Source organism: Dermochelys coriacea, chromosome 2 (assembly GCF_009764565.3).
Source record: "Dermochelys coriacea isolate rDerCor1 chromosome 2, rDerCor1.pri.v4, whole genome shotgun sequence".
In the NCBI taxonomy this organism is placed as follows: domain Eukaryota; kingdom Metazoa; phylum Chordata; order Testudines; family Dermochelyidae; genus Dermochelys; species Dermochelys coriacea.
This window is the reverse complement of record NC_050069.1, coordinates 181,264,110-181,287,484: the sequence shown is the minus strand read 5'-3', so window position 1 is coordinate 181,287,484 and position 23,375 is coordinate 181,264,110. Positions and strand designations below refer to the sequence as shown.

Here is a 23,375-nt window from a genome sequence, read left to right as displayed (position 1 = left end):
TTCAGAGAATTATCCACGACTCCAAGATCTCTGAGAGGTAACAGCTAATTTAGACCCCATCGTTTTCTATGTATAGCTCATGTATAGCTCCTCAGTTGAACCCCTGGATATCAGTGCTTCCTTGGTATTATGCAGAGACAAATTGTAGGAGTTTATCAAGTTTTTTTTTTTTTTAAATATTTGGTTTAGTTTAGTTTTCTTTTAGTTGTGCTCCACTCTCCAGTAATAAGCTCTGAATTTACTCTAGCAAGTTCTTCATTTTTGTGATCTGGAGCACATTCCAACACACCAAGTTTGTTTACAGTTGTAAAAAAAAAGTAATCTTTTTTTCCTCCCCCACAGTGGTGCTGCTTGGAATTGGTGTTTGGAATTTGAGACTCCACTTCATACCACATTTGAAAATTTGTGACAGTCTTAAAAAGAAAAAAAAAAAAAATCTCTGAAGGGAGAGGAAGGAACAGAAAAAAAAAAAAAAAAAGATGGTCACAGTTAAGCCAAGACTACTGGAGACTTTAATAATACAGTGTCCTAAGCTATTTCTGCTTCTCTCGCACCAAAACAATTTGCATGCTTTATTATTGATTACTGGAGACTACATTTTCTGAGAGGCAAGATGCACTTTCATACCGAATAATGTCAAACTCAGAGGCCCACGGAGTTTCTCATTTCTTATCACAAAAATCTTGGCTTCAGAGAAGCACTCTGCGGTGCTAACTTGTCAAGCTATATTTAATATACTTGGAAAACTCAGCAGATGCTAGTACAAAAATGAAGTACACAGCCAACACATTTTAAAGCTATCAACAGGGGCATTTGGGGAAAATACATGGACAATGCTTAGAACTCAAATATACTGCACGGCAGAATGGAAAAATAATATTTAACCAAAAAAGTGACAGTCCCTCCCAAGTAAAGAATTAGTGCACTCTCTCTGGAAAGGAGAGGGAAAGAGGGAGCATGAGCAGCTTCTACTTTTCCCTCAGAATGGAAAGGAGAAGAGGCAGGAAGCAGAGTAGTCCAGGAGTTTGGAAACAGTGGAAGAGCATGAAAGCAGAGCAGAACAAGCTGGAACTGCCTCTGCTGCTATTCCCACAGCAGAGGAAAAGCAAGCAGAACAGAGGCAGCCACAGAAGTTGTAGAGTTGTATGAGGCCAAGGAGCACCAGCATGTCCAAGAGTGACTGCAGCCTCAGAACATCCCTCCAAAGAGACAAGAAGCCCAATACTTCTTAAGTGGTTGAGGATGGGAAGAGAGCCCAGAATTCATTAATTTGGAGGGACCCAGGTTTAAATTTTGGGTGTAAAGGAAAAACCCAAAATGTACTAAATGAACTATGTCTGGAAATTAGGTTTTGGAAAAGGTATATTTCTTGCAGGGGAGAAGAAGATTAGTGAATAGTGTGTAGTGGAGTGGCATTGTTGATTTACTGGTGCGGGAATGAATATGTGGCAATAGGAATATCTTTGGTGGGGAAATGGCACAGGTAGTTTTCCCTCTGGCTAATAGGTTTATTCTTAGGATACATAATCAAATATTTTTCAAGCCCCGTGTAACTCTTTTATTCAGAACATGGTAGCTGGTTAAGAGTGGTTTTGGAAGGTTAATTATGTTTTGCAAATACCCACTATCTTCCCAATATTTCATTTTGTTTGAAGCAATTGATGAGCAACAATGGTTGTCCTGGATATAAGGGGGTTCTACAGCAGAGCTGTTAAAACTTGTTTTGTGGAGACTGCTGAATTATTTATTGTCCATTGGTTAGGGCAATATATCAGCCTCAACAGGTTAATTTCAAAGTGACAATGGAAGGTTAGCACAAACAGTATATGATCCTTATATAGCAACTCAATTTTTAGTTAACTAACTGCTATATTCAGTATTATCAATTGAAGTAAAATGGTAATTTATCTGCCTTCTGTTTATTTAATCATTTGCACATGCAAATGTGTGCCTAAAGTTATTTGGCCATGTGATTCCTGCTGCTGTCACTGTCTTCAGAGCTCAAACCTCATTGCAGTAAATTGGTTCAGTTCACAACTTGCAGAGCTGTTTCAGACTAAGACAGCAATGCACCAGGTCATTTTTACACTTTGCAAAGTCCAAGCATCATGAAGGCCAGTTAAAGACATCACACTAGCAAGGAGTTTGCCAATCTTTTTCTACACCGGGGTGCACATCTATACAATATCCTTTGGCTCAGGTTTATGGGGTTCCCCGACCTCCCCCACACACCATTTCGTCTCTTACATTATTCAGCCAAACTGTCTCCTAACCAAACAGGAAGCAAAATCACCTCCCCAATGTTGTCACTGTCACCTCTAATCTTCTAACGTGCTTAGATATCAAAATGACAAAATTTCAAATAATTTCCTCTGGTCCTTTTGTATATATTCTATATTTTGCTTTTTGGGGAAAAAATTTTTTGTACAAGATGGGAGTTTTCTCCCTTCATATAAAATCCCTACAAACCAGGAAAGCAAGTTGCAAAGCGAGAGGATGCAAGATGTGACTATTTACACATTCCTGACCTAACCTCAAAAGTTGCTTTGAAAAAGCCACACCCCTACCTAAACTTACACACATTATCTGGGGGTTTGTCTACATAGCCCTACACTTCAGACTGCAGGAGTGCAAACTGCAGCACACACCCACTGTAATTGCCCCATATTTATGTCAACACCATTCACATGAGCAGTTACAGCACAGCACTTGGGTGGGGGGGACACTGCAATTCACATCCCTGTAGTCCAAACTGCAGCACGGTGCGGACATAGCCTAAATGATGGAGTTCAGATTGAGAATGGCTTCAAACAGAGGGTGTGCCTCAGATGAATGAATCTAGAAAGATTCTTTTCTGTGAGAAGAATTTGGACTTCTTAGAAAGTTTTGTAAGAGGCTGCTCGTGTCCAACTATGATAAGCATCAGAATGCATTTTATTTCTAAGTTGGATTTCCTTGGCCTGTCTGTGTGTGTCTGAAAGATGATCATTGTGTTGTCCAGGTAGTTTGTGTCTGCATAGTTTGGAAGAGGATTTTGCAGTGGAGCAAAATATTGCCTATTCAAGAAATCAAACAGTCTCATTTTAGGTAAGCAACTGGTAAGAAATCTTAAGATTTCCAACACAGTCCTTTAAAAATAAGAGTACCCTGTACACTTATTACAAAAGGTATATTGCTCCCTTTACCTAAACCAGTTGTTTTGAATTATTAAAGAGCAATACAACTATTTTATTGTCAATTTATTTTGTGACTACATAGCCCCAGAAATAAGGGATTATAGGTGAGAGGGCCTAGCCTAATCGTAACCGGTCTTTGATAACATGCTACTGTTACATGTACATAGTTATCTATGCTGGTGATTCAGATCTCCCTCTTCCTTCTCCTTCTGTCCAAACTAACATCTCTGCCTGTCTTCCTGACATGAATATAAGCTGATGCTTGGCATCCACAAAAGGGATGGAACAGAGCTTTTAAGCTCTCTCACCTTCCTCAGTCCCTCCGCCCTCAGTCACTGTGGACATCATCCTCCCTGTCACTCAGAACAGTAATCAATGTACAATCTTAGACTCTGCTCTCTCTAATAAAAAAAAAAAAAACAGAGGGGCTAATGCTGCAAAGTAGCCCAAGACATTAAGAGGGTCATGAAGAGGGCTTCTGTCTGCACAAAAACAGCAGATAGGATTGGTACTGGCATGGAATAATCCCTCAGCAATTAGTGAGCCTGGTGTCCAGTAACGCACAGCTAAAGATTTTTTAAAAAATATGGATCAACTTGACAATGTTCCATTAAATTATTCTTTAGAGAAAACATCAAATAACTTTTTACAGTTCTCTTTGACTGACCCCTTAGCCATGCCTCTAAGTATAAGCATTCCAAGTCACCTGGACTTTGGTGTCAGTCTGCAGGTGAGAAGGACAAATGGTCCAGTTCATCATCATTTATTTAGATTGCAAGGTGGTGAAATGTTTATGCCCTGTATGGCAAGTTCACGTGAAAAGCTGAATTTATCCAACCTTCCCTCAGACACCTCCCCCACCCAAAAAAAGATTTATAAGAAAATCCCCTATGTATGATGAACATACCACAAGTTACCTTGAGAATGAGCTTACTGCTCTACATTGAGCAGTTTCCCTGAGAGTCAAGCTAACCTCACCCAGTTTCCTCAAAGGCAAGTGTTTCACTATTTACCCAAGGAATAAATGTTCACAGTGCAACATAATACATAAATTTTCCTACCATATAACAAAGCAGATCTTTTTCTTCCTAGCAGAACCTGCAAATAGTCTGTTAGGTTATGTTGCACACCAATACAAGACAGCCTCTTATATCTATCTGTTATCCAGGATATCCGTGAATTACTTCTACAGTTCAATCCAGTGTGGACCAGGAGCGAGGTGTCAAATTGCTTTTCTGGATGTGTGTATGCCATTAAAAAATTGAGTCAACATTGTTCTTGTATGAATTTAATGTTAGGTAATCTTGTTGATTAAAAAACAAAGAAGAAAAAACATCAGCTGATACTTAGTGGATTCATTTGCTTGTGTTTCAACCATAAATGGGGATATCAGTCATACCACCCAAAAGTAAGAGAGCATCAGCAGAAGAGGCAAAGTGTATGAGGGTAGGACAGAAAAGGAAATAGTATGGAAGGCAGCATTGATAATGCTTACCCAGGGACTTACTCTTAGATAAACTACCAAAGAAGATACATAAGATTGATTACAGGAATTTTGAAAAATCATAATATTAATTACAAGTCATTCCATCATAGACTATGGAGTAACCATAATTTCAACTAAAAACCGAAAAAGTGAAAAGGAGGTATCTACAGCAAAAAATATATATTTTAAACAGCGCTATATCATGATTTTGAGGATTACTTCAAATTCACTTACCCTTGCATTAAATATGGGAACTGGTCACTTTGCACAGGATTGCTTTGTGTTTGTGGAAGGTTACGATGCCTCACTCCATCTGAGCTAGAGTTTAGAGATGTAGATAAAGATTCTTGGCTTGTGGGTGACGGAGTTGTTGATCCAGAATGTTCCGAATTCTTAAAATAAAATAGTTTCCTTTAATATTTTCACCACACTTATGGGGGACTCAGTATTTCATTAAAGGCATGTTGTTAAGTGTGCTGTCTAAAGTCTCATTAATTATATATGGTGCATACACATGCAACAAAAAATTTTCCTTTTAAAAAAAGAAGCCTTCAGGTGGTCAGATTTTCAAAAAAAGCATGCAACTGCCCATCCAGGCACAGAAGTAGGAAGCCAGGTTTACAAAAATGCTCAGCACCCAGCAGCTCCCACAGAAAAAAAAAAATGTAAATGGGAGATGCTGGGTAACGAGCTCTCTCTCTCTCTCTCTCTCTCTTTTTTTTTGGGTCTGGCTCATAATAAATCAGCACTTAACGGTTCTAATAAAACGTTTAACAGTGAAAGGAAATACTAGTGGACATCACTAACAGAAGTAGTTGTTGTCAGTGTCTTATTGTTTAAAAACAATTGCACAACCCAATTTTGCAGGTCATGCCTGTCCTTTAAGTGCCCCCTGCTGGCTGAGCAGGGCACTGTAGGAGGTCTGCCTCAATTTCCTTCCTGCAAACACCTCAGTAACTCCACACAAAGACACCAGTCAGTTCTGGCATGGGTGGCAGGTATAACATGCCAGTGGAGCACTGATGCTGATGCCAGACGCCCAGTTGCAGATTTGGTGAGGGAAGTTTGTTTTATTATGCCCCATGCAGGTTCCAGGGCAGCTGAGAAAGCAGTATCTGCTACTCAGCTTCCTGGGTTCATCAGTAATCTCCCTGGACTCCAGAGAGACTGCTGATGAACCCAGGAAGCTGAGTAGCACATACTGCCTCCTCTACCGCCCCGAAATCTGAATGGGGCATATCTAAAGCGCAGATTCTTCTTCAGGAGGAGATGCTGCAGCTTTTCCCGGGCAGCTTGGTGTCTGGGGAAGGGAAGGGGAGGCGTGGCGCAGCTGGCCCAGGACTCCTCCAGGCAAGGGGGGGGCTCCTCCAGCCACGGGGGGTGTGCTCAGGCCTCCGGCCAGCCCAGAACTTCTCCAGTTGAGGGGGGGATACTTGGGGCTCCTCTGGGTGGGGGGAGGGAGGCTCGATGCTCCTGTTGGGGGGGGGAGAGACATGGGCGGAAGGGGTGGAGCTGGGGGCTAGCTTCCCCCAAGGGGGGGCTCTACCTGCTGCCCATGAATTCTAGTGATGTGGCTTAGCCCTCTGGCCAAGTCACAAACAAGTGTAAACCCTTCTGGGGTATCAAAAGTCCAATTGAAGAGAGCCAACGAAGAAGAAGATTCTTCTACCATTTGGGGGCTTCTCTTCAGCCTGCCCCTGGGCTCTAGTTCCTAGCCCCTTCCAGGGCTACTTCTGAAAGACCTTCTGGCTCTAGGATAGAGCACTTGGCCCCTAAGTTCCCTGGAGTATGCAATCTTTCACAGATGCTGACTCTGAGCCTTCCACAGGAGCCTGTCTGCTCCCTGTGATTCTATACCAGAGTGATTTCTGTGTCCTCTTATGAGGCCCAGCTGTCCATTAAGCTATCACCTGACCCCTTATTCCTGCCCTCTCAGGCTGGGAAGCAGCTAATTAATTACGGTGGGCCAGCCAGTCACCCTGACACTTTCAGAAATGAAGATCAGAATGCAGGGTGGCAAATTTCCTAGTATAAACCAGCCTCCTGGACTAGAATTTTGCTAATACATACATAATTATTTTAGCTTTCATGAACTCCAATTCCTAATATTAGCTTTTAAAGTACAGTGTTTAAATATTAGAAAAAACCCATTCAAACTAAACTAGCTCTGAAGAACAGAAATCAGAATAAGATTAACGTGCCACAGATGTCAGTATGGAAACAAACATCTATACAACCCCATCTGCCCGCAACAAAAAGCATGCAAGAAATAGTTTTACCTACTAGAGTGACAACTGGAAAGAAAGAAAGGAAGAAAGGAAGATGGATAAAGTCCATCTACTTTCTGATGGATGGTTTTTCTACTAGATTAGGAATCTGGCACTGTGTATTAACATGATTTAAAATAATTACTCTGCAGACAAGCATACAGGTAGTTTATAAAGCAGAGCAATAAGAGTGGAAGCCAATTATTTCAAAAACTGTAATATAAACCTAGACTTTTTGAAAGGAAATATTTACAAAATCCCTCTGAATAATTCATTGCACTCAAGTAGTTCCCAGAGGTTGACTTAAGGTATTCAGCTACATGAGGAAGTCCCAATCTGTAAGCTGTCTAGTACAGGTGTGTCAAAGAGGGGACAAACTTGGCCTTCCAGTGAGGCGAGAATAAAGGAGACAGCTGGTCACTGCCAAAATGCTGTTTTTGCTTACTGATAGTCAATCAGCAGAACATGACATGTGCATATGTCTCAGCTAACCCTCAACAGCCTCCTGGAGAAAAGTCACATTCCCACCTAAGGAGAGGAGGCAAGAGGCTCACCATAATGAAGGAAAAGACGACTCTTAGAACCATTTTTACCTGCTATTCTATCACGGCCAAATACAGTTAAGAAAACCCCCACTTTCAGGCTCCAGGGAAGGATTTTTTAAATATAAAATACATAGTTTTGAAGTCACAAATTTCATCTTCTAATGTAGACTACAGAGATTTCAGCACTGTTACAGTTACCAGAACAGGGTTCATGTTTTTTTCTATTACAAATTTTAATATTTGAAGCACTGCCTTTGAGTTTAATTGTACAAAACAGTTTACATAAGTTTGTTTTTACACAACATTTTGCACTTTCATTGTATTGCACTTTTCATTGTATCAGGTTTTAAAAACTAATGGGAAGTGCTGACAAAAAAGAGAATGATCAAATGAGAAAATCTCCACTCCATATCTCAAAAAACAACTCACTGAGCTGCTGCTGGATGTTGATGCTCCATGACACACAGAACTGGTGCTTGGTTTTGGAGAACCTGGGGGGGTCCGTGAAGTACATACTAGATGAACCATATGATATTCATCTTGCTAAAATTGAAGAAATCAAAGAGTTTAAACAGTATTTGGGAAGTTACTAGGTTAAATGGGATTAAAAACCTACTTTCAAAGTAAACTCACAATTCATAAGGCAGCATGATGCAAAATCTAGTAGCCATACACATCTAAAACTTAAGCCCACTATGACAGAGTTCAATGTTTTGGATAAAGTATTTTCTTACCAATTCACTGTATCACTATGCACAATAGCGTACGTTCTGGCATATAAATGTCTCTTGTCCCTGCCTCTAGAATTGCAGCATGGTACAATGGGTATGATACCAGACTCGGAAACAGGAGACTGCATTTTGTTTCTAGCTTTGCCACTAACTCATGGTGACAAGTCATTTACTGTTCTGTGCCTTAGTTTTCCCATCTGTAAAATAGAAAATATGCTCTTAAGTGGCTTTGAGATGTGTGAATGAGTGCTAAGTATAATTACTGCAGTCAAACAGTAAATACTCAGTACTTGCGTAGTATTGTTCGAAGTGCTATACAAACCTTAGTTCTGACCTACATGAGGTACAGAAAGTATGTCCATTTTATTTGGGGAAACTGAGGAAAAGAGCTATAGTGACTTGCCCAAAACTATGAGTCACTGGCAGAATCAGACTTGGAAATCAACAGTTCTTGATTTGTACACAGAGTTGGATTCTTCAAGAACATACTGTTTCTCAAACAGGGATGTGATAAAGACTGCTCAATTTGCAGGTATCCATTTTATTCCATAGGAAAGAAACAACTAGAAATAAATATCTTAAATGGATATGGCCATGGCTATTTCAGATGTGGTGTGACTAGATTCAAATTGCACTGTGGGGTTCTCTCAGTTTTCACATACAATAGCCTGCCACAATTCTGAAGTCATGCTGCAGCGCACACCATGGCACAAATAAAATGTGCAGTTATTACAATAGTTATCAGGATAAGTTTAGAAATATTTTATTTTTTAGACAAGGCTAAAGTTTAGAACATTAACCCTAAATAGCCACATTTAATTCTTCAAAACAGCCAACAGAAAGGTTGCTTTTAATCACATTCTCCATTACCACTTTTTTTTTCCCCCCCTTCCCAATCAAGCAAACATAACCACCCTGATGCTAAACCCCAACACACACCACTCCTGCTCTAGAGAGACAAGGTTGGTGAGATAGTATCTTTTTATTGGACCAACTTCTGTTAGTGAAGGAGACAATCTTTCAACCTTACACAGAGCTATTTTTGACCTGAAGGAGAGCTCTGTGTAAGCTTGAAAGTTTGTCTCCCTCACTAACAGAAGTTGGTCCAATAAAAAGATATTAACTCGCCCACCTTGTGTCTCTAGTATCCTGGGACTGACAGCTACAACACCACTGCATACTCCCACTCTAGTCAGCTCCATTCCTAGCCCCCGGCTCCTCTCTTCCTTCTACTCCCTAGCAGGTAGGTTCCTTCCCCTATTATTCAGATGTGTCACATTCAAAGAGCAGTGGAACCTGAACAACTTACAAAAATAATCTCCACATTGACTAATAAGGTTCCTCCCATACAGGTGCAACTTACCGAATGCTTGACATTATAGAATGTTCTTTCAAGCTTAGTATCTGTGTGGCACTGACCAATGGCATTGCCATCACGTGTTATACACAAATGTACACAGGCTTTCAGTGTACATGCTCAAGAAGCTCCTAGACATCTCAACATGTGCGTAAATATTATTTTGGACAACTGATGACACTCCATGTCAAGAGAGCAAAATGTCAGAGACAAAAATTTCTGTAGATATTCATCAAATCCTTAGCGGATATCAGAACAGATGGCTAGTCAGACAAAGTACTAGAGACAATGAGCTAAAGATTCGTTTCTTCAAAATCTAAAGCAATTGATGACACAGATTTTTGGGAAGAAGAATATGGTGAACAATGAAGAATATTTCACTTACCTTCTATCACAGCTTTTATTTCCCTTCCTTCCTCTCCACCCCCTCACATTACAATCTTTTCTTAATTAGACTGATAAAGATGCCCCCAACTCAGTTCTGGGGTCATTCAGGGATAAAAAATTCTTTAAGTAAAACAATTTGATGTACAGTAGCTGAAGACAGTTATGAAAACGTTTGTAGAATCAGACAGGTCCACAGGGTGAGCGGGGTTTATTTATATGGGCTCTTCCTCCAGTAGATAAGCATGGCTTGAATTTGTGTATCAGAGAAAACAGGATATACAAACAGGTCAACTCATCTATGCTTATCACAAAAATCCATAAGCCATGGAGCTACTGTAGCTTTTCAGGGCATGGAAAGAACTGTATTTTTTCTAAACTTATTCAGGCCTTTAGTTGTTACTAGTCAGCAATCACAGAAAATAAGGTTTTTGCACAAAAAGAGTAGATGCTACAAATTTTATGAAACGAGAAAAAAATGGAATAGAAGATTTATTGCCAGTAAAAATAATTCCACATACAGTTTTCCACTGACCCTAGTCATACTCTACTTAAGTTTGGTGGTATTGGATCAGATACAAGTGATGTGTACATTTCCAAATTATCTTAATCAGGAGAGAAACAATACTATGAAGCTGTTGAGATATGTTTAAATTATATTGATAGAAATTTTTTCCAAAAGGATATTTGTCAATAGATATTTCACCTTAAAGCTATGCTAATGATCATATCTCCAGTATTTCAGGATTCCAATACCATGCTACCCAAGCTGCCTCATGGTTTTCCATCTCATCTTCAAGTAATATGACATCACACTGATTTAAAGGTTTAACAATTGAACACACATTATTTGACTATTCATTGACCAGTTTTTTTGTTTTGTTTTTTACAAACCAGCTTCAAACCGACTGAGTGGCTCTTCGGTTGCATTTTCATAGCGCTTCTCATCAGTAGATCAAGGAATTTTACAAATGAGGTAAGCATTATTATCCCTGTCAGACAGAGAAACTGTTTTTCTGCATATCAGGCATACACTTTTAAACTTCAAGGGCTGATAAATACATTGATTCAATACTTTAAAGAATTCCAAGAACAGAAGTTAGTTCATCCTCACTGATGTTCAGGTATTGCATATTAAATGGTTTGCATGTTTTTATTACACAACAGTGTATTTCTTTATCCCAACAAAATAGCTTTAGGTGAAATCTTTACTGCTTTCTATGCATTCTAACCTCAGGAATGAGACTAAACTAAATGTATTATGGTTTCTACCACAGGCAAAAGTCAGAGATTTTATTTAGAGTTCCTGGTACAAAATAATCTCTCCAGCACATAGTTTTGCTCAATGCACTAATCCTACACTATTCTCATTCGATCAAGTTCCTCCTGCCTGATGGTACTGAAACAGGGCTATTCTCTTCAGACAAAGAATTACAAATTTTCTACGTTTAGATACTAAGTACTAAGACCCACTACGTTTTTTCTCTTTGAGGCCTGAGTTCAAATTCAGTTTAACCAGAGGAGCCCAAAATTAAACTAGTAAAACTAAATCAATCTGTAAGGTGAACCAGCAGAGAGAGAAAAAGGTACACTAACCAAGTTAATACTATTAAGCCATCACACGCAAAACATAGCCAGCAGCAGTTAAAAATGTTTAAAGGTTAAAACCAGGATAGGAGTCAGAATACTATGCAGAAAGACTTGTTAAAAGGTGCAGATTCACATTTCTATATGTGAACAGCCATGTACTACTGTCAATTTAAACAAAGAACTACCATTTTTGTCAAGAGTTCTGCTGTGTATTGAGGGAAGCATATGACCCTATAAATATAACTGTTTTCAGATCAATACAAAACTCAGCATTGTGGTGAATGTATGCAGGATCCATGCTTCAAAGTTGCTGCAATTAAACTTATGCCACCACCCAACAGTGAAGTTAGGACTTGGGCCAGTTGTCAAAAAACAATCATTCTATTTCTCATTCTACTAGCTAAGAATTAATGCAAAATATTCTACCTTCTCCCACCAAACCTCTCTCAGTCCTTCAAAAAAAACTCTACTCCCCTGCAGAGGGACATGAATTTTCAAATTAATTTCCCTGAACACATTTAGACTACGAGTAATAAAATGCTCAATCTCAATATAAGAATGAAAAGTTGAAAGTTAAACAACACAAGTTTAGAGTCCTATTTCTCCAAACAATGGTTTTACTTAAATATCATATGGTGTTGATGTAAAGCTTACTTTTCTGAGAATATCTTTCAGCTGCAGATGATCAGGAAGCAGTCTGCCAGAATACACCAGTCTCTGATCCTTTGTAGACTACAAGATGGGACAAAGAGAGGAATTTAGCTTTTTTTCCAGCTGTACAGATTTACAGCTGGAAACATTTGTAGATGAAAAAAATCCCTTGCAAATTCCCACCATCTACTGTTAGTCTGCAAAACACATTTCAGTGGTTTTGTAATTTCAACTACTATGGAAAATTGCTGATAGTGCATAACAAAAGTGGGGGGGGTCCAGGTGTGGGATGAGAAGGTTCTGTGTTGAGCAATCTGGGTGTGGGTGGCGATCTGGATGCACAGGGGCTTGGGGGGGGGGGGGTTGTTTCTACCTGCAATGGTAATGGTACTCTGCAGGAGGGTCCAGGTGAAAGTGGGTGGGGCTCAGCAGGGGGGTCTGGGTGTGGGGAGCTCAGTGAAGAATCTGGTGCAGCTGGTTTGGACTCAGTGGGGTGGGGATCCAGGTGCAGCTGGTTGGGGATCAGGGTGGCTCATTGGGGTGGTCCGGGGCAGGGGAAGTGAGGCTCATCAGGGGGTTCTGAGTGCAGGGGTGTGAAGCTCAGCAGGAGAGTCTGGATATGAGAGGATCTGGATGCACAGATGTCAGGTGGATGGGAGAGCAGCTCCCTCTATAGGGATCGCTCCCCCTGCAGCTGAGGAGCAATGGGTGCAGGAAGCACCAGGGTGGGTTGTGGGGGAGATTTGCAGAGTTTCCTACAGCTGGGGGAGAAATCTGGGGGTGGGTCTGACAGCCCCAGATGCCATGCAGGGGAAGAGGGAGTCCCATACTCCCCAGCCCAGCTGGGACTAGCAACTGAGCCTGGCGCAGGGTAGGAGTCACCAGCGAGGTCTTTCCCAGTCCTGTGCCCTTCCCCACAGTGATTTCTCTCTCTGCCGGCTGCCCTGGGCACCTGAAACATATTGCTGGGGATGGTAGCATGACCGTTCTTGTGGCTTCCCTTTGTTTCCCCATCAGAAAATCATTTTTCTGCAGGGAAACAAAGAAATCTGGGGAAATTCTGCACATGCACAGAATTTGTCCCCCACCGGAGTAGAAAGTATATGTGGTTGACCAAGTTACACTACTACACCACCCAATGTGATTTTTATACGTCACCACTGGTATCAGGCACTTTATGCAGAAAAAGATACCCTTTGGTCTCACCTTTGCTGGTAGGATCAAACTGTTTTAACTGAATTACTAAATCATGCTATAGCCTTGGTGAAGTTCACAGTATGGTTCCATTTACAAAGGCAAAATGCAACTAGTTTTAACAGTTTCAGGATACCACTACATCCCTGAACAGCTTTTCTAGTTTAGATGGGCCCTGAAGCCTTATCTACAGTGGGGATTTTTTTTTTTTTTTTTTAAATTCCCCACCTTTGTTAACTTCACTTGAACAAGCACAAGCAACATTAAGAATCCTGGGGTAGAAAAGTTTATAACGGGCAAAGTTTTTCTGCACATCTAACTCAATATGGAGCAAGTCTTGCTGATATGATGCTTGATACAAACACCCCCCCCCCCCACCGAACCTGTTATCAATGTACACATTGCTTAAGATTCTGCATTCCTTTCCCCCTTCTCTTAATATGCAGCTAAGTATACAGTCTCATATACAGGACCAAAGATCTTGCTGAGATCCAGATTTCTAATGCAAACTAATTTTTTTTTAAATCCTTTGAGACCATCTTTATAGGTCACAATGCAGCAGAAGGCAATACACTTTTTTGTTTGTTTGCAATCACCTTTTATAGGCTCCCCTGTAATTTAGCAAACTCTACTCCAGATACTACACTGGAACAATTTTTCTTCTGGAATAAGCCACATCATGACAAATATTTAGAACAACTCTGGGCAAAGAATTAGAAAACGTACTGTAGTGTACAGTCCTGCCCTATATTTCCTTAATAAAAAAGTTTCCTTCCAACTCCAACTTCTGATGTACCACATTCAATACAGTCACACTAGAAGGTCATAGCATCATATCAAATATAAGCTGCCTGAAAAAAAAAAAACCCATGGGTGCCAGAGAAGAAAGGCAAAGTTTACTGTAGGGGATATGGGTGGAGAACATTAGACATAAATGTACAAAACTAGTTATGTCCTAGTGCTACTTAGAAGTACAACCCAAACGTGGAAACTGTACTGAAAAATAGTGACAAAACAAGTTCCAAGTGCCCTCTTCACATTGTAGAGTCCACTTTAGGTTACTAGCAGAAGACAGTAAGATATTGCCCAGTTGGTTACTGGGAAGCGTGAGCAACTTTTTCCTGTATTGTAGCACACTGACTACATTCTTTCCACATTTCACTGCTAGGACTAATTTCTTTTCAGAAAACATTCATAATTTGTTAGTTTTTACTCTCCCTGCTTACAGTGCCCTTGGCTTTGATCTATCTTATTTAATTAACATTGTTTTAAATAGAGCTGAAAGAAAGGTGTTTGTTATATAAGAATTTCAGTGAACATAGCATCCTATTGTTATAAAACCTCGGCTTTCCACATCATAGAAACAAGCATCATAGGAACAGAGTTAACTACCACAGCAAAGATAGTACAAGAGACCATATTTTTGTACTTACAAGATTTAAAAGTTCTTTGGAAACAGACAAAAATCTTATCATAAGAAAAATACCACAGAGGATTTTTAAAGAACTCAGAAGGCTTACCTCATAAGATTATAATGCAACATTTAAAAAAAAAGTTTGTCCTAGGTATACAGTATATAGCTTGGGGGGTGAGGGGGCTGAAATCCCTTAAAATGGATAGCAAGCCAGTACAAGTTGCTTTTATTTTATTTTTTTTTTCTATGAGATAGTCTCCTGCATGGTCAAATACAGGTGCGCTGCTTTGGTAACTTTATATAAGAAGTTCCAATACATGAAAATTTGTTTTACATCATCTAGTTATCAACTGCCTGCTCAAAAACTATATAATTAACAAACAATAATTCTCTGGCATAATCCTTAAACTGAGTAGATTCTTGAGAACGAAACACCTAGAATATTTCTGTCTAATAAAAATCCAATAAATCTCCTTGCACAAACTTAAACATGTAACTGCACTTCTAATTAGCTTCTGACAGTAAAAAGCATTTACATCTTGAGAATGACATGGATTATTTGCTAATCTGAAGTTTCTAGTTCAGTAATTCCTAGTGTGGTTTATTCCTTTCTAGTTTTGCTTCTCCAAAAGACATGCAAATATTTTTGCTGAGTTTATTTATACTAACAAAAGTAAGATCTGGAGCACTATTACGGAGCTCAATTTCTCAACACTACTGTCTATTTTATATAAGTAACCTACGGCAAAACCATTTCTGCACTATATGGTCAGAGTTATTTATGGCTAAGAGTGAAGACAATTCTGAGGGTAACATCTATACAGAATTTGGTAATGGACTAAGTTTTCTAAAGGAAATTCCTCTGTTTCTCACTGAGCATCTCTCTTTGGTGGGTGGTAGAAATTCTTGTTTTTGACACACAACTATGGTTTTTCCCATCCCATTTTTCCACAGAAATTTAAATTAAAGTCCTTCAAGAGCGACTATTAAGAAAATATGGTCATCAACCTAATTTAAGCTTTGCCCCATGTGCTCATAATTCATTTACTCCAAAAACAAAGGTTAATTCACTCAAAAACTGCATTAACGTGAAGTTACGGTTGTTAACATCCATTCCTAAATAAACACTAAAAAAAGAAGATGCCAAGTTTGGATTCTTTCATCAACCTTAGAAATAACCTTTTTCATGCATAACATATCAGTACTCATAAATACAAAAGAATAGATAGATGCATGCACTGTGATGGTTTGAACCTAGGATCTAAGATACTAGAATAATCTTTTGAAAGCACAACTCAGTTTTTTCCAAAGTATTTACACCTCCAAGTAAACTTATCTATTTGGAAAGTTGTAATTCAAGTGACTTGTCTATAAAAACTGCACTAGTTTAAATCTGTTTAATATGTACATACACAAATCAATTTAATCCTCACTTAAATCCATTTACCTTAATTCAGTAATTAACAATGCAGTCTAGACTGATTTTAGCAATGGTTTAACTGGTTTAAGAGCACTTAAATTAGGAGTTTGCACTGATTTAACTAGGGCCTTTTTATAATAATATAAATTAGTACAACTGTTCTAATACAGACAACACCTGAGTCTTCAAAATTCTGGGGTCCTTTGCATCATAAGTGGGTTACTGACAATCTCTTGCTCTTCGCTTCCCATTATACTACCACATGAAAAATACCCAAAAGTTAAAACATGAATTAGAAATGATATATTAAACTTATGACAAGAGGCAACACTCTTGATTGTGAATGAGTGTTGGTTAGTTTCATGTTTGTTACTTTTATTTTGTAATAATTTTATAAATAAAAATTCTTTCAATGGCTGGTAAACCTAAGCGGGGGGCAACACATTATCATTTTAATATGCCATAAATAAGTGTACGAATTAGCTAGTGGTATAACAATGATCTACGAGGGTCATATAAAACAGCTTGAAAAGTTTATAGTTAATCAGTAAGTGATGGCAATTGATTTCTCCCTTTCATCACTAACTAAATTTTAGAGAGGAAAATGTTGTGCCAAAAGGTAGCACTTGTGAACTGGTGCATTACTACAAATATTAAATTATTTTATTTCTAAATCTTGTTTTTCAAACTTCTACAGTCACTAAAGTCAAAGACAACAGTATCAAGCATTTTTCTTTTACAAAGTTTTAGTAGTGCAAAAATTTAAATTGAACTTGGAAAAAAAAATTAATTTCCAGAACTCATTAGTAAATTAAACCTTTCCAAGCCTACATATAGCTATGATAAGTTTGAACAGTTTTACCCAACTTTTATTAGGGGGATGGGGAGGAGAAACAGGCTCTAAAACCCAAATACTTTCCATGCTGTTTTATAGGACACCACCAATTTTTTTTTTTTAAAAGGGCTCCTTTAATCTGTGACCATCAATCATAACCAAAAACATATGCAGTAAATCCCACTCCAACTGACACTTGAACTTGCTGAATTAGTTAACAGTAACTGTATATAAGGTACAATGAAATTCTCAACACAAAAAAGCAAAACTGATTAAATTAGCATTCTCCCCATCCTCTTCAACCCAGCAGGGAAACATATTTAATAGGTCAGGTAAAATTTAGGCCTGGTCTACACCTAAAACTTAGGTTGACCTAGATATGCCACTCATGAGAGTAAAAAAAAATCATCAAAGCCCCGAGATGTAGCTAAGCCAACCTAAGCCACGGTGTAAACACTGCTAGGTTGTCAGAATTCTTCGATTAACCTAGCTGCTGCATCTCGAGGTGGTGAACTTGCTACAGAAACAGAAAAAGCCCTTTTATCCATGTGCTAAGGCCGGGTCTACACTTAAAAATTAGATTGACCTAGCTATGTCATCCAGGGCTGTGAAAAATTTCACACCTTGAGCACCATTGTCAGGTTAGCCTAACCCCTGGTAGTGTAGATATGGTTAGATCAATGGAAGGATTCTTCCATTCACCTAGCTATACCACCTCCCTGGGAGATGGATTATCTACATAACAGAAAAACCTCTTCTGTGGCTGGAGGAAATGTCTACATTTAGGACAGGTCTACACTACGGTGATCGATGCTCTGAGATTGATCCACAAGTGGTTGATTTAGCAGGTCTAGTAAAGACCCGCCAAATTGACTGCAGATCTCTCTCAGTCGACCCCTGTACTCTACCCCCAAGGAGAAGACTAAGGTAAATTGACGGGAGATTTTCCCCATCGACCCCCCCACGGTGTAGACCCCGCAGTAACTTGACCTAAGGTACACTGACTCCAGCTATGTTATTCATGTACAATGCTACAATGGCATAGCTGCAGCTGTAGAGTAGACATAGCTCAAATCTCCTGGTAACCAGAGACCCATTGAGAAGGAATTACTCAACTAAAGTAAATGTTTTTCACTAATCTGCTCAGTCCCCTAAAAAAGTAATGATGCAATGCATATACATTCTCTTAGGCATTAGAGTTGTTTCCTAAAGACAAATTCAAGTCTCTGCCTATGTGAGATCCGGGGAAGATTTGTTGAACTAGTGTGTGAATACACATTTTAGGAAAGTGTTTTCTATTGATGAAAAAGTTGTAGCCAATCAAAGGTGTTTTTCCATTTCCTTTAAAATGGACATGCTCCTTTCATACATTTTTTCTATTAATTATACTTTCACAAGTTTTGCCCTCAGGGTATTTACTACTCCAATAGATGTCAGTGTAGCTTTATCAGTTATAATATAATCATGTTATAAGCTAGATAAAAAATGATCTGCACATGCATGACAAAGCATACGCAACAGTTCTATTTTCCTTCCAACTTTAATTCCCTCTCAAAAAATGTAGACCCTCTTTTCAAACATGAAACTACAACAATTTTACCTCTAAGGCAAAATCCTACAATTGCACTTTTTGAAGGAGACTGATAAAGCAGCTGACCATTTTATTACACTAGCTCTATGCTAGCCATTTGCAATACAAACTCATCCTTTGTTCTATTCTTTCCCCAGTATTATAGTAGCACCCAGATTCTCCAATCAGGCCTAGGGCCCCATTGTGCTGGTGCTATACAAAGATGAAATAAAGCTGTTCGTGCCTCAAAGAATTTAATCTATACAAGTTTCATAGATTCACAGAGTTTAAGGCCAGAAGGGACCATCAGATCATCTAGTCTGACCTTGTGTATTTATAACAGGCCCTTAAATTTCACCCAGTACCGAATCTTTTAACCTGTTTTCTAAAGCATCCAGTCTTGATCTGAAATCATTAAGATATGGAGAATCCAACACTTCTCTTTGTAGTTTGTTCACACATTTAATCATCCTCACTTAAAAAATATGTATGCCTTATTTCTAATTTGAACTTGTCTGGTTCTTCTTATGCTTTTCTCTGCTAGATAAAGAGCCCTTCAGTATACTGTACTTTTTCCCCAGGAAAATACTTATACAGTGTAATCAACTCACATCTTGATGTGCCTAAGAACCAAATACACGACTGGAAATTGAATAGCAAACAAGAATCATTCTAGATGTATTAAGAATGCACTTAATGTATTTGAACCACCAATTTTTGTTTTTTCCTTAGCCTTCTAGGCGCTAAAGTTCTTTCAATGCGCGAATCTGGACTCTAACAACATTCCAAGTTCTTTCAATTTGCAAGTCACAAAATTTCTTTAGAAGACAGCAATAAATAATTCTTAGTGTTATAATACTTTCCATTTTTACTATCAGGACAACCATCATCCACTTTTGTCCCAACAGTATTTGCAAGAACTGAGAACACAGCCATGGTCTTCAGTGTTCAGAAGAGCTGATTTCTAAACCAAGGTTGGAGGAAAGGGGAGAGAAGTTTTGCCATTACGCTCTTTTTAAGCATTATCTTTACATTGTTTAAGCATTCCTGCAGCCCATCCCTTCCATAAATACTATATCTTATGTGAAACTTAGCAGTACCCTCCCCCCCCCCGAAAAACCCACCTCAGAGGCCTTCTGTTTACAGAAGTTTAGCCGAAAACATGCACTGCTCTAGTTAGCCTAGAGATCTAACTAACTAAATGCACCGTGCCCTGCTTAGACCATGAAAAAAGAGAAAGATACTGAATATGCTTCGAGTTTCCCTGAAACATAAAGACAACTGCAAACATTACTTGTCTTGCCAATTCTTCAGGGCAGGGACTTTTTGTACGAGTGCCATACCAAGGACGATGGGGCCCCGATCAGGGCCCCTAGAAGTTGCTGCAATACAAAACGCATAGTTCCGGGGCAGGCAGTGTGGCCCTGGGCAGGCTGCTGCGAGGCAAGGCAGCGACTTACCGGCTTACTGGGGTAGACTTTGGAGAGGTGAGTTTTCAGTTTGCCCACGGTCCAGTCCAGGAAGCAGCTGATGGTCTGGTCGGTGTATTTCTGGTTGGGCGCTTTGATGATGAGGGTCACCGGGTGACCCACCAGGCTTTGGTCCATGCTGCTCGCACGGGCTCGCTCTCTCCCCGCCGGGCGAAGCCGCTGAAGCTCGAGGGCCGGGGCCGGAGGATCAGTGTCCGGGGGCGAGTTCCACAAGGAGGCTTCGGCCGCCCATCCCCGCGGCCTCGGTGGGAGCCGCCCCTACAGTACAGGGAGCGGGGAAGTAGACGGGACCCCGACGAGCCACGCCAGGGCAGTGTCCGCCTGCGGAGGGGGAAAGAGCGACGAGTTAGGGGCGTCACACACCGACACCGACACCCCCCCCCCCACCACCACCACCACGCAACAAGGGCCGCGACCCTCCCCCCGGGGGCCGGTAACCAGAGCAGGGCGGGGAGCCCAGTGACGGGGAGCCCAACCCTGGGGCGAGGCCTGGTCACGCTCAACGACCCCCGGGGCGAGGCCTGCACCCCGCAAGCAGCAGCGGCAGTAGGGCCCTGACCCGTCAGTACCGAGTCCGGCGGCGGCTCAGCTTGTCCGGCCGCTGTTCCGCTGGCGTAAAATGGAGACCGGAAGCGGTTCGACTCCCTCCCGGGCGCGGCGCCAGGGGGCGCTGGGTGTGGCGGCGAACGGAGCATGCGCACTCCCCCCCTCCCGCGCGCGCGCGCGCGCGGAAAGACCGCGGCCATCCTGCGGGCCTGCTCTGGTCCAAGCCCCTCGCTGGGCAGCGGCCGCGTCAGCCCTGTTGGGGCCAGGGAACCCCGGTCACTCGTCTTGGCGCCAAGGAGAAGGGCGCCCCCTGCTGCTGGGTGGCAGCAGGGCCTCGGAGGCGCCGTCCGCACAGGCTGCATCCAAGGCCTCTGAGAGCTAAGAACTAGCGGCTGGGCACCTTCGCTGGCGCTTTCTGAAGTGGTATCTGCTCTGGGACGGGGATGGGAGAAAAGCCCCCGCTCGCTCCAGCCTCCAGAGCTCCATGGCTTCTGCAATAAGTGTTTGGTCTTTGGCTAGTGCTCCGCGCCGGGGGCGGGGGCTGCTAGGTACTATCATCCTACAAACAACCCAAGGCGTCGAATACAACGGAGCGTGTGGCGGGAGCAAACTGCAGCTTTGTGGGCTCTAGAGACATTTGCACCAGCAAAGTTGTGTCGATCTCATTAGTATGCCAATGCAAATTTCTCTATCGCGCCGTGGGCAGGCTGTGCTAATATGACCAATGTATCAAATGAAAGGTTACCAGGGTCCCTATTACACTAGTTGAAACCTTGCTTTACATCCTTGTTACTACCTTGATGTCGTTATACGGTTGTACGTTTTGCTCATATATACAGGGTTTGTGACACGATGCGAGTTGTCAGCAAACCTCATTGTCAGTATGCCATTGAACAAAATAACTTCCAAGAATAGACTAGATCAGGGGTTCTCAAACTTCCTTGCACCACAGTCCCCTTTTGACAACATACATTACTACACATTCGCAAGAGGGGGTCCAAAGCCTAAGCCCACTTGAGTCCTGCCACCCCAGGCCGGGGGGAGGTGCAAAGTCCAAGCCCCACCACCCTGGGTGGGAGGGCCAAACCCAAAGCCCAAGGACTTCAGCCCCAGAAGGTGGGGCCTATAACCTGAGTCTTGCCACCCAGAGCTGAAGCCGTCGGGCTTTGGCCCTGGGCAGTGGGGCTCGGGCTTCAGTCCTGGGCCCAGGCAAGTCTAACACCAGGTCTGGTGACCCCACTAAAATGGGGTTCCAACCCACTTTAGGGTCCTGACCCACAGTTTGAGAAGCCCTTCGCTATATTAAAGGGTGTATTTTTCAAATAAAAGAATTCTACCTGTCATAGTGTGATACAATGTACCCATGTCCACAGCCTACCCCCATTGTAATAATCTTTGTACAAAGTATGCCTTTTGAAGTATTATTTGAAAACTCCTACTTTGCTGGTCATTATTTTCCTGGTAAAATGTATGTGACTATATTGTAGGTGAAGTTATAAGATTCCACTCTATGGTGTTATTAACACATGTTCTAAACTGAGGTTGGCAAACAAGTCTGTCTCAAACAAGCAAAGGAATGTGTGCGCTCCTTAAATTGCATTTAAGCGGTAAACTGAGTCATCAAGCAGGGAAACAAAGGAAGCTCAACCTTCTGTGGAAAAAACAGCAGAGAACTTTCTTTGTCTCCTGGTACCTACCTGAAAAAGTATTTCAAGAATGGCACTGAAAATACAAAAAAGGAGGGACAAACACCCCAGTGCACCCCCACTCTGCCCATTACATTCATAGCACCTGAAGCGACAAAGAAGCATTCACTGGATCTTGGAAGAAGGGATCCTGACCTAAGAAGTATGGTTAGTAAGACTGCTGAAAGCATATGCTGAGAAAGCTTTGCTTTGACTTTAACATAGTTTGTTAAGTAAGGCACAAGTTGCGTTTTTTCTTTATTTTTCTTGTAAACATTTCTGACATTGATGCCTCATTACTTATATTCACTTAAAATCTCTCTGTAGTTAATAAACTTGTTTTATCTAATTCAGTGTGTTTAAATTGAAGTGTTTTGGAAACTCCATGTGGGGTGGCAAGTTGTGTACATATTTCTAGTAAAGAAATAATGGACTTTATATAAACTTGTCCAGGAGAGGGCTTGGCAGTACAGGACATACATTTTTGGGGGGATGTTGGGGTCACCCTGCAGTATAACCAAGGCTGGAGAGAGCCAGAGTGCAATCCAAGTGTGGTTGTTAAGCTGCAGTTACACACAGACACTCAGGGTGTGGCTTGCATGCTGGAAGGCTGTTTGTGAATGGCCCAGGTGGGAACTCCTTCAGCAAAGCATCATATGGCACCCAAGGTTACAGGGCAGGGGTGACATAGCTGCTCATTAGTCTAGATTGTATTCTCGTATGTCACACAGATTTATACAGCTCCCATCACTGTAACACGTGATCAGTTCACAGTCTAATATAGTTAGCTTCACCGCATTTCTGTGAGGCGAGGATAACTATCATCCCTTTACTGATGGAGAATGGAGGCAGACAGAGGGTGACTTGCCAGAGGTCTCACAGGAAATGTGTGGTACAGCAGGGACTTTAACCCTCGTTTCCCTAGTCCCAGTCTAGTGTCATAACAACTGGACCATCTTTTCTCCATTTCAGTTTCTGAAAGAACATCCTTTAAATAGTATGTCCTGATTATAAAAAAATTAAAAATGGAATAG

The 23,375-nt window shown here is 41.0% G+C and overlaps 1 protein-coding gene across 4 annotated transcripts in view; it reads right to left on the bottom strand.

Annotated features, from left to right (window-relative positions):
- HERPUD2 (HERPUD family member 2) overlaps positions 1-22,509 on the bottom strand; it is a 30,135-nt gene extending 7,626 nt beyond the window's left edge. The window contains exons 1-5 of one of the 4 annotated variants that reach the window (XM_038390212.2): positions 20,680-22,509; positions 20,081-20,431; positions 12,191-12,268; positions 7,904-8,017; positions 4,897-5,054 (exon numbers count right to left, since the gene is read on the bottom strand). In XM_038390212.2, the coding sequence (XP_038246140.1) occupies positions 4,897-5,054; positions 7,904-8,017; positions 12,191-12,268; positions 20,081-20,227 (497 nt within the window). In that variant the 5' untranslated portion in view covers positions 20,228-20,431; positions 20,680-22,509. Of the gene's footprint in view, positions 1-4,896; positions 5,055-7,903; positions 8,018-12,190; positions 12,269-19,483; positions 19,523-20,080; positions 20,432-20,679 lie in introns of those variants that run through there. The other 3 variants (XM_043508748.1, XM_038390213.2, XM_043508749.1) reach the window with 3 other exon arrangements.
- Between the last annotated feature and the right edge of the window lie 866 nt (positions 22,510-23,375).